Here is a 12,374-nt window from a genome sequence, read left to right as displayed (position 1 = left end):
AACAATTTATAGATTTGTCTCTATCTAAAATATAAACATCATTTTTTAGAGATTATTTAATAATTAACTTACTTTCTCCAGAGTAAAGGGTAAAATTTCTTATTTCTATAAAATTTAAATAAGTGTTTTTCTTCTAATTGGAATGTGACAATGTATTTAAATATACTTTCTTTTCTAAATCTGCAACTACCTTTTTCAATGACATTATGAAGGAAGACTTACTAACAAATAAAATTCCACTGATAATTTATTTCAGCTTTTAATATATTTTCTACTATAAAACCAAGCTGTCAAGACAGGAAAATATTACTAGCTTTGTTATTACAAAACAAGTGAGAATTTTTAATTCACAAAGGATGAAAACACAAGACATTAATCTCACTGTACATACAATATTACAATAAACTGATTAGCTGTAGACTAATAAAACATTTAAGACTTCACACACACACACACACACACACACACACGTACCTTGAAACAAGAAACACAGGACAATTTTAATCTTTGATATATGTTCATGAACACCAAGAACAAGAACATCACTGATTTGAGTCTAATTGTTTTCCTGGTATACAATCACTAAATAAGCAAGATCTAAAGCATATTGTATTATTAAGGACATCTTTAGGCAAATATAAACATTCTGATTTAGGGCTTTTTCTCCCCACCCAAAACAATCTGCTTTACCTATCAAGTAGTTTGGTTTGTTATCAATTTAACACGCTCACAACAACAAATACAGAATTTCTACCACAAAATTCAGGTGAGAGGTTTTTAGACAGATCATACAAAAAAATACTTGTTCCCAAGGAAGGCAACCTGTAAATTATAAATGCAACCCTAAGAAAAAAAAAATCCTGGTCACAAATCACTCGCTTTCAAATATTAATGGAGAAATAAAAAGTGTACGTTGTGGGTGGAGAAATGTTGGCATGGAAGAGAGGAGAAAAGGTATGAAATGAGGAAAGTGTTATTTGCCACAGGAAATACTGGATTCAGTTGATTTTTAAAAATGAGGTATAAGAGTATGCCAGTAAATGAAAAAACAAAAAAATTAGAAACCAAAATGCACATTTCCAATGGAAAAATCTCTAAACCTCTTATAGTTTTATTAGACATTTCATGTACAGAAGTTAATCTAGAAAAATACATTTTAAAAATCTTCAACAGACCATGCTCCCTGTAACAAAACCTTCCAAACCCTGTGTTTTATTATACAAAGCAATCTACATTAGTAGGTAAAAAGAAATTCTCGAATTTAGCAATGTCATTTTCCATCCAACATCCATCGAATTTACAGATGGGTTTCCACTATTCATACTGGAATTAGAATTCTGTAATAAATTTTTTCTAATGTTTTCTGTACATATTAAATAACCTAAAAGGTTCCTCTTGTAGTGCATGTGCCATTTAGCAAGTCTATTCAGTATTTTTCCAGTACCATTCTCATTACAGTGATTTGCCTGTAAATGTAGTTAATATCTAAAAGTGCACACAGTTAACTTTCCCAAATAACGGACTATTTCTGGAGGAAACCTAATATTCACAGAAAAGATTACCAATAACAATGATTAGAAATGTAGGGTTAGAATGTACTCTGAGACTATACAACACAATTATATACACAAGCTAAAGGACATTAAGTCTTTAGCCTATATTTACATAAAATAATGTGTGTTTCCACAGGGTCATACCAATAACTCAGTATGGTACTAGATATAATTAGGATTGTTAGCTACAATTCAGTATAGCAAGACAGCCCTAAAATGCCCTGAACTGACTTCCGCTAACTAAAACTCCAGTATATCACAGTGTTTTAAGTAATATTAGTGTGCTGCCCAAACGAGCAACTAAGATATCCAGTAAGGATGCTGTGTAACACAGTAAGAGACAGCAAGCCTTCATCAAGGGGTTATTTTGGGGTTATAATGAATTTTGGCACTTAAGACTGCCACTGCATGCAGAAACCCCGAAAAAGAAATACACAGGTTTCAAAATGGATATACTTCATTTTGTTTAAAATGCCCAAGAGCCTTTGCAACATAACTGAAAGTATTGTTCTATCAAGTCATGAATCTTGAGAAGAAAGTACATTATCCAATTTCAGGGAAAAAAAATACAGTTTTCTTACCAAATTATCCAGTGTATATGACTGGTTACAATTTTAAGTTTTGATTTTTACTGAAATTCAGAGTATGAAATGCAAACATTCAGGATAAAATGAGTTCATAATTACACGCAGTTATATCAACTTGCAACAAAGCAGCAAATATGAGGGCCTAACACACATCTCGACTCTCCCCTTCCCTTCTGATCCCTCAAAAAAAAAGTGCAAAATCAAAGAGTCACTGCTTGGTCCAAAAAATAAAATACATTGTGTATAAACATTTGAAATCTGATGGAATCCAGCTTCTATTCCACAGGTTGTCTTCAGTAAGAATCAACGTCCGAAGATGGAACTCAGTTCCAGAAGAATTAATTCTACAATCTGATTCTGGTACACAGTATGAACTGCTATATTACCAGTCTCTTTTTCTGGTTTTAATAGAGTGGGACCAAAAACAATTGCTATACTCTGATAGGTCATTCGATTTTTCTCTCCATTTTCTATAACTCTGAAGGGAAAAAAAGAAGTTGTTAAAAGAGAAAATAAGAGAGAGGGAAAATTCTTCAAATGGTATTATAAACCTAACAGTTTGCATTTTAAAAAGAGAAGTAATACTTATTTTCCTAAGGTGATGCATAAACTATTTAACCAAGTAGAATTCTGTCTAAATGCCATGTGAAGCTTTCTTTTTGATAAACACAGCTGAAAGGTACAATTAAGCATACTCTAACAAACTTAAAATGTGTGATATTTTAGCTTAGTTTTTAAAATAGAACATTTAAGTATGAGTTACAATTCAGGTAACAATGACTGCTCCATTAAGTTGATGGGAAAAAAATCTCATTAGGGTGTGGAGATTAAACTTTCCATTTTACTCATTTTATGTTATTTCTTAAAAAAAAAAAAACTCTCTCTAGCTGGGATTTTTTGTTTTAGTATTCTAGTGTACTTTCTATCAGATGAAAGAACTTGGTTATTAAAGTGGCTATGTAGTAACCTAGAACCATGACGGTAACTTAATACACCTCAATTAATATCCAATCTCTCTTCATATTAACCTTAGCAACAATTTCTGAACACCTACTATGTGCTAAGCATTACATAAATACTTCACATATAATACCTACTTTACTGTATTCTTCATAGCAAATCATTTACCCATGACAGACTGATACTAAAAGGAGTTGAGTAACTTTTCAAGTTTCAAAGACAGCAAGTAGCATAGCTGGGATCCAAATCTGGGTCTGACTGACCCTGGCCCCACAGGCCTTCCCGCTTCCCCTTGTGCTATACCACATCCCATGACTGGGCAGTCCTCCTACCTTCTGAGATGTCGGAAAAGAATCTGCATTGTGTCTTGGTTTGGCTTTGGCAGCTGTCTGATTAGGTCCTTAACAGCAGCGACTCGCTGTCTTGGTTCTTGCTCTGAAAAAAGATAATAACCAGATATTTTACAGCAAATTCTTATGAAACTGAAAGCAATGTCACAGTTTGGAAGCTGATATTTGGTAATACACAGTGACATCTGGTGGTCACATTTAAAATGTCTGGAGTAAAACAATCTGTTGAAAATACTTGCTTAAAGTAAGATAAAAAAAATTGGGTGGCTTAATCTGTGCAAAGAATTTTCAATATCTAGAAAAAACTGAGTAGAATTACATACTTACTAATTGCATTAACAAAATCATTAAAATGATTAAATGTAAAAAGAGGTTCTGGTAATTCTCGAAAAAACATTTTGAGGGCTCCAGTAATGACATGAATATCTTCCCATTTACTGTCATTCAAGTCCAATTTCTCATCTGAAAAACAGCAGGAATTGGACATTTTAAAAAGTTACTTTAAGCCAGTTCAAAAAGTTATGAGTGATGCATCTGAATAACAACAGTAAATATAATCTTACCATGATTGACTGCAAACCTTAGTTTCTGGATCACTGCGAGGTTGCCACTTACTCTGTATATCCCATCAATATCCAAACCTACGAGACAATAATAATTTGTGTGTGTGTGTGTTTAAAGTACTTGTTTGCCTCTTCTGAACACGTTTGCATGTGTCAGAATTCCCACTCATTTGCATTAGCCTAAAATCAAATGGGCAAATATTCTTTTTCTCTAAATGGCTTCTGGTAGATGCTTGGCAGGGGAGAGAGATGGAGATTCACTCTGAATTCTGTTTAATAAACAGCAGTAATTCTACTCTGCTCATCATATAGACTGTGAATCAGCTCAAGGAAATGGTTTCATTAATCTTAAAACACTAAATTTCAAATTTCTGAAAACATCTGGGGATAATTCAAAATTAAAGGAAGTCAGCAGGTAAAATCAGCCCATGCATATTTTGCATACCATTTTATAATGTAAATGCACATATTGTAAAAACTTTATTGAAAGCATCTGTCATATTAAGTGTTTGTAATAAGTAAACTTAATATAACCACTAAACTAATGGTTATATAAAAACAATACATAATTTGCTATAATTTATTATTTTCTTTTATATGTGAAACAGAATCATCTGAAATTCATACAATTAAGCCCCGAAATTTCAGGTATTCATTAAATGATAATAGTGTACAAATTTACTAAAGCACATTATCGAATGTACTATTCATTTAGCTTCAAATTAAGACAATAGTGTAGTATCCCTATTGCCATGTTGACAAGAAGAGTCAATGGGACAAGAGATCTGTAACTGGCAGAAATTACAAATTGAATTATGTGTTTTAATTGTACAAAATTTCTTTCATGATATACAGAGATAAGTTAATGTGATTACAATATACTACTAATGTATATAAAACTAGTATAAATATTATAGCTATGTTTTTTGTTTTTTGTTTTTTTTTTTTTTTTTTTTTTTTGAGACGGAGTCTCGCTCTGTCGCCCAGGCTGGAGTGCAGTGGCGCGATCTCGGCTCACTGCAAGCTCCGCCTCCCGGATTCACGCCATTCTCCTGCCTCAGCCTCCCGCGTAGCTGGGACTAAGCTATGTTTAAATTCATCACAATAGAAATTAGTTTGTCCTATTTTACAGAAAATGACAAAAATTTTTATCTCACGAGACATTTGCGGTTGACTTAACCATTTAAAATGTCATCTGATTTTTAGAACAGAAGAAACTTAGTAAGTAAACACAATCTCCTCAGATCTTATACATTGTCAAATTATTTCTTAAAAACAAGCTCAATTTCACAATCACTACCTTCTTCATTTTAAGCAAATGCTTAAATGAAATGGCTTCAAAGAATAGCATATACTTAATTAACTGTGAGTACCAAACATTCAGTAGATGCCTGGAGAGGTCTTAATTTGAAACAGGTGTAAACATGTAAGTATTTGTAAACAAAATTATTTTCTTAACATCTGAGGACTATAAGGAACTTTTGGTTGCATCATTCAAAATCATAAAAATTCTAGGAATTCTGATGGCAAAACAAGAAGCTGGTTTGCTTAATGTTAAAAAAAAAAATCAAAATCCTTCTCTTACCATGTTCTTCAACATGCTCAATACATAACTTCACAAACTTTGGTACTGTGCCATTCTCTCTCTGACACAGATTAGCGAGATTGGATCCAAATACCTGATCTGAAAAAGATTTATTTTTAAAAAGTCAATCACCTTGCTGAAATTCAGTTCATGAAATGGCTAACCATTCAGAGTGCAACAGAAACATCCAGTGTAACCAAATATTGTTTAACATGGCCCTATGCTTTATGCAATATGCATCTTGCCTACTTCTTCATTTTCACTTCAAACAATTCGTTTCCAAACTCATACACACCCTTACTCACTCTTGCCTGAAAATTCTTTGTACTTTCTACTGCTTTTGCAGAAAGCAATTTTCCACCCAATTTGGCTCCTTCTTATCACTCCTGGTCTCAGCTAAAATGTCACCTACTTTAATAACCCCTCTGACCATCCTTACCTAAGAGAATCCAGTTCTAGACACATTCTATTTTATTACCGTGTTAGATTCACAGCATTTGTTACTATTTCACATTATCTTGTCTACTTCCCACTTGAGTATAAGTTTCATGAGGGCGAGGACCAAGGACCATGTAGTTCCTGAACACCAACAGGTATTCATAGCACCTAGGCTTGTGCCTGGCACTTAGTAAATACTTGATTATTTTAAAAACTATTAAAATAAGCATATGTCCGTCCATCACGTACCAACATTTGATTTCACAAAATACATTTCAAATACTCTTCTATTGATCTTTCAACCCAACAGTTTTGAAATTCCATATTAGTGGTAAACGTTCAGGAAAACAAACAATTTGAAGTGATGAATAAGGACATAAAGTGAACAGTTTATATTTCTCAGGGAAAAGGCCTGGTGAACAAATTAGCAACAGTTTCTATTCACTTATTTGCCAGGCTTTTTTTTTTTTTAAGTTTTTAAAGACTCTAAACTCATCATACAAATTCATATGCTTTATTGGAGAGTACCTAATTTGAATTACTTAATCAGCTAGTCTCTTCCTAGAAGTCTTAAATACCTTTTTTATTTTATTTTATTTTATTTTTTTTAAGACAGAGTCTTTCTCTGTCACCCAGGCTGGAGGACAGTGGTGCAATCATAGCTGCACTGCAGCCTCTAATTCCTGTGTTCAAGCGATCCTCCCACTCAGCCTCCTAAGTAGCTAGGACTACAGGTGTGTGCTACCACACCCAACTAATTCTTTGTAGAGAGAAGGTCTCTCTATGTTACCCAATCTGGTCTTGAGTTCCTGGACTCAAGCAATCCTCCTGTCTCCCAAAGTGGGGGGTTTACAGATGTGAGCCACTGCACCTGGCCTTAAATACCTTCTTAATAAAACTGGCTTGCGTGTTTTAATGCAGATGCTTCACAAACAGACGGTCTTTGTTAGAAATTTCATAATAATCAGAGACAGAGATATACATTATAGACTATATTATCTTTACTTTTATTTTTATTTACGAATAAATGCCATTGTTTTAAGTCAGGTATTAGAAAATTTTACCTTTAGAATTAAACACGCTCGTAAGAACTACATACACAAGTAATGTGATTTTTTTAAAGAATATTTTCCTATAAAAAAAGATTCTGTTAGTCCATTATAGTGCTTATAAATGAAATAACGAGCAAATAAATTAGTTAGAAAAAAACACCTTATGCTAATTTTTCAGTTACCTTAAATGACAGCCAAAGGTAAAAATTATTTGTTCATTTTTCTTTCTATTGTTAGTGATATTCAAAATTTCTTATTTATTGTGATCTTTGCATCTCAAAACTAAACTTTTCATTGTCACAATTTCTAAAAGTCTGCCACCCATCACATCCATGTAGTTCCTCTGAAACAGGCTTTCTAAAAGTTTAGTTTGTTATTTGTCTGTCCACTGCTTTAGTTAAAATAAACTTTAAAAAAAACTATTTTAATTACTTAATGTCTTTTAATCACTGCACTTGAATACTTGAATAAAGAATGATATTCTTACTGTTTGAAAATGTTTGTTTTTAATTTGAAACATTTTATTTATGACGTAGGCCAACATTCATTATTATCAACAATACTTCTCCTACCAACCTTTAATATAACCTTTTTCACGAACAGCTTGCAAAGTGGGGCGTCGTGTAAGAAACTTCTTTAAGTTTTTCTTGGTTTTTTTCTGTTCTGAAGAATCTATGCTAGATACTTTAAAGGCTTAAGACAAAAAGACAGGTAATGAGCATTTGTAAAAATAAAGTTTTTTTGATACAAGTTTTTCCAGCTAGCATGCAAAACATATTAACCTCATATGTCAAGATCATAGTACAATTCAGTTATTTTAACTTTAATGTGGTTTAAGGACAAGATGTGAAGAATTACATTAACACAGACCCCATTTCAAAGTTATAAACCAAACAAAACATTTCATTTTTATCACTAAAAACAGATGACAACCGTACCTTCTATGGTATATCTGCCAAGACATCCCTAATTTACTCTAACATATTCACTATCTCATAAATGATTAACTACTTATCTTTATTGATTCTCCATCAGTTTTAGAAGGTAAAATGACCACCAAAAAGTAAAAATACATAAAATACACAACAAACAAAACAATCCCTATCTTCATTGAACAAGAAAACTGGAGATACACACAAATATATAGAGATATAAATATAGACATATAACCATCATAACTATTATACTTGTATTTTAAGCTAACTTTCATCATAATTATTTGTACTCTAAGCTACAAATGGGACTACACGGAAAATGTCCTCCATTGCCTTTAGTCTTGATTTTTCTGTTATAGTAACAAAAATTCAAAAGGTATATTTCTTGAAAATAATTCTATTTGGGGGAAGTTGAGAGCACGAAGAATCTATAATATAAAATAAAAAATAATCACATTTTTATGTTAAATTGCTACCTGTTGACAATGTCAGTAATAGGCCTAAAGTTCATTAGAAATACAGAAAAGTAGTACTGATTTTCTAATCATTCAGTTAATATGAAGGCCAAAAAGTTCTCAGTTAAACATGTGGATTTGTTAAAATAGACTGAATAAAGTACCAAGTCACAAAGCTAATGGCCTATTTAAGCAATGTAATTCATAAGGGGCCAACATTAGAAAATGCTTTTCTTAAAGCTGCTGGCTTTTGCTATGCTCCTTTCTGTAGTAAGATCTGGAGATAGAAATGCTTGCATCTGTTTACATGCACAGACACATCCTAGTCCAGAGATGGATGCCTGGTGTCCAGTAGGAAATTATGGTACATATTCCATGACTTTTGACTTCTTAAAAAGTATAAAATTCTATGTAGAATCTTAAACAGTAAGTATATATTTTTAAATTAATGAAGTTCAGCTTCCTAGAGGCCTCAACAGAAATGCACTATACTTCTTCTCTGAAAGTAGCACAATACCTTAAAATTAATGTGATGCCACAGGATGCATACTATGAGGCTGAAAAACGACAATAATGAGTTAACAAGAAGAAAGAGCGCTGACACACTGAGACTGCACTTGGTTAACTGCACAGCCTTTTTGTAACATTGGACGTTCCATTCAGCTTTTATATATGTATTTAAAACCTTCAAAAAGCTAAGAGAACAAGCACAAATCCTTAGCAAAATAGGGAAAGGACAACTTACAACGAAGCTTTTTGGGATCCTTTTGTTCCTTTTCTTTATCATGCTTTTCTATTCCTGGTGAATCCGGTATCTCCTCTTCAATTCCTTCATCAGTTTCTACTGCCTATTGGTTAGATATTTCCCAAACACATATTACACTTCTAGTATTACTATAGTTGGAATGGCATAATTCTCACAATGACTCTTCCAAACAATTTTAGGAAACCAATTAGTATACAGTATGTATGACTTAGATATTTGACAAATACTTTTTTTCTCCCTAGATGGCATCAATTTTGATTTTTTTAAAAAAGAAATTGTTGCTGAAAATTCACAGGATAATGGGTAAGTTTACACTGATGATGAGGCTATCTTGCCTCATTTTAATCAACTGTATATTAGTGACACTAACAGTTAAAAGGTTAAGGCTATAATCTATGGTGAAAAACACAATAGAGCTACATTCTCTGACAACAGTATAAGACTTCTACACATGGACCTGACAAGAGTATTACCCTGTAACAACAGGACAAGACTCATACTTCAGATTCATGGTTGTCAACGGAAAGAAATCCTAGAGCGGCCAGGCGTGGTGGCTCACACCTGTAATCCCAGCAAAGACTCTGGGAGGCCAAGGCAGGCGAATCACCTGAGGTTATGAGATTGAGACCAGCCTGGCCAACATCATGAAACCCCCTGCCTCTACTAAAAATACAAAAATTAGCCAGGCATGGTGACACACGCCTGTGTCCCAGCTACTTGAGAGGCTGAGGCAGGAGAATCGCGTGAACCTGGGAGGCAGAGGTTGCAGTGAGCCAAGATCGCGCCATTGCAGTCTAGCCTGGGTGAGAGAGTAAGACTCTGTCTCAAAAAAAAAAAAAAAAGAAAGAAAGAAAAAAAAGAAAAGAAATCCTAGAGCTCATCTATAACTAAGGTCGCTTGTACAGATTAAAGAATGACTGAGTTCTCAAAGCTAAAAACCTTTGCTCTGCCTTCACATGGAGATCTTTACTCCACCTGGAATTTATTTTTGCGGATGGTTTAAGGAAGGGTTCCAGTTTTTTCTTGGATTCCCAGCTGCACCAGCACCATCTGCTTTCCTCTACAGTGCTCTATCTGGCATAAAGTGTCCACAGGTACGTGAGTCTGTTTCTAGGTTCTTTATTCTGTTTCACAGGTATGTATGCTTATCCCTGCACGGATACCATACTTTATTAATGAATATGGCTTTTTAAAGACTTGACATATGATGGTGCAAGTCCTTTTACTTTCTTCTTCAAGAGTGTCTTAGGTATTCTTAGTTTTTTGCATTTCTATATAAATTTTAGAATAAGCTTGTCAAGTTCTACCAGAAAAACTACTGGGATTTTAAATGAGATTCAAAAATCTCGAATCTATAAGTCATTGGAAGAAAATTATATCTTTACATTATTGAATCTTTAAACGCATGAACAGAATATACTTCTCATTTAATTAGGTTTTCTTCAGTGTCTCTCAATAAAGAGTTGTAATTTTCCCTGCAAAGTTCTTGCACCTCTTGCTACATTTAGTCCTTGGTATCTTCTGACACTTTGGAAACAGTATGTATTTTAAAATTTCTTAATCAAAAATATAGGCCAGGTGCAGTGGCTCCACACCTGTAATCCCAGCACTTTGGGAGGCCAAGGCTGGCAGATCACTTGAGGTCAGGAATTCGAGACCAGCCGGGACAACATGGTGAAACCTCATCTCTACTAAAATACAAAAAACTTAGGCAGGTGTGGTGGTGGGTGCCTGTTATCCCAGCTACTTGGGAGGCTGAGACAGGAGAATCACTTGAACCCAGGAGACGGAGGTTGCCGTGAGCTGAGATCATGCCATTGCACTCCAGCCTGGGTAACACAGCAAGACTGTCTCAAAAAAAGAAAGAAAGAAACGTGTGTGTGTGTGTGTGTGTGTGTGTGTATGTGTGTGTGTGTATTTATATATATAAAATCATCTCTCTTCACTTGGCTTATTCCCTGAGCCTGTAGGTCTCAATTAAAAAACAAAACAAAACAAAAATCCACTTTTTCTGCAAGGCCTTCCCTAACTAATACACTAGGTTTGCCCCTACTTAATCGGTGTTTTTACAGAATGCTGTACACCCCTACCATCGTAACACTCATCACATTTCATTTTATTAACTGTTATCTGTCTTGAATAATCATCTGTCTGTGGCTATAATCTCAGCCTAGGAAAGTGCAGTATCTGACTGTGTGCTGCTATGTCCCCAGTGCATAAGGCATTCACATATTTGTTAAATGAATGCACGCATACTTGCTTTCAAGAGACAGTGAACAGACTACTGTGACTAGATCTGAAAGTCCATATTGGGTAAAATAGAAGGTGCATTTTGAAAAGACAGATTGGGCCTACACCGTTGAATTTTAATGAATCACAGAAAGTTTCTGAGCAGTAGGGGATTAGAAAATTGACATCAGGAAGTTTCATATGGCAATGGCATTAAGGATGAATCAGCGATAGGTGAGATTAAATAAGGAAAAAACTGTTTAGGAGGTTACTCTTATTTTGGTATTAAGATATAAAGGCCTGCCCTCACGTTTTCAGGAATAAACAGAAAAGAAAGGACAAGATTCAGAAATATCATGCAATATTACAAACTACAAAGGAAGAATTTATATATAGCTTCATAACTAATTTGCTAGAAGAGGCAAAGTTCTCTTTTACTTCCTATCAGTAGTATCTTTCATTTCTGTCATTAATATAATATGATCCTCAATGAAGAGCCATGTCCCCATATGGTGAAAGGTGAAAAGGAGAATACAGAGTATAAAAAAGTGCAAGCCAGGCACAGTGGTGCACACTTGTAGTCCCAGCTACTTGGGAGGCTGAATGGGAGGATCGCTGGAGCCCAGGAGTTCAAGGCTGCAGTGAGCTATGACTGTGCCACTGCTCCAGCCTGGGTGATGGCGAGACTCTGTTTCAAAAAAAAAAAAGTACAGCTCCCAGCTGTTTACTAACGTTCTTACTAACATACCTGCAGAATATAAACCCAGGATTCTTTTTGGTTGTTGTATATAAAGAAGAAGAAATATACTAGGAACACAAGGGTACTGAACAGCTTGGAGGGGAGGGGCGGAAAAACTAGAGAACTGTCACTAGAAAAGAAAAAGTGCTAATGAAGAGACTA

General features: G+C 34.3%; 1 protein-coding gene across 9 annotated transcripts in view; it reads right to left on the bottom strand.

Annotated features, from left to right (window-relative positions):
* Positions 1 to 229: 229 nt before the first annotated feature.
* ARHGAP12 (Rho GTPase activating protein 12) overlaps positions 230 to 12,374 on the bottom strand; it is a 129,271-nt gene continuing 117,126 nt past the window's right edge. For all 9 annotated transcript variants that reach the window (XM_063710220.1, XM_004049237.4, XM_019035414.3 and 6 more), the window contains 7 exons: positions 9,224 to 9,326; positions 7,665 to 7,781; positions 5,599 to 5,697; positions 4,014 to 4,091; positions 3,778 to 3,912; positions 3,433 to 3,535; positions 230 to 2,618 (listed from right to left, as the gene is read on the bottom strand). In XM_063710220.1, the coding sequence (XP_063566290.1) occupies positions 2,444 to 2,618; positions 3,433 to 3,535; positions 3,778 to 3,912; positions 4,014 to 4,091; positions 5,599 to 5,697; positions 7,665 to 7,781; positions 9,224 to 9,326 (810 nt within the window). In that variant the 3' untranslated portion in view covers positions 230 to 2,443. The remainder of the gene's footprint in view (positions 2,619 to 3,432; positions 3,536 to 3,777; positions 3,913 to 4,013; positions 4,092 to 5,598; positions 5,698 to 7,664; positions 7,782 to 9,223; positions 9,327 to 12,374) is intronic.

This window comes from Gorilla gorilla, chromosome 8 (assembly GCF_029281585.2).
Source record: "Gorilla gorilla gorilla isolate KB3781 chromosome 8, NHGRI_mGorGor1-v2.1_pri, whole genome shotgun sequence".
Classification (NCBI taxonomy): domain Eukaryota; kingdom Metazoa; phylum Chordata; class Mammalia; order Primates; family Hominidae; genus Gorilla; species Gorilla gorilla.
This window is presented reverse-complemented; position numbering and strand designations above follow the sequence as displayed.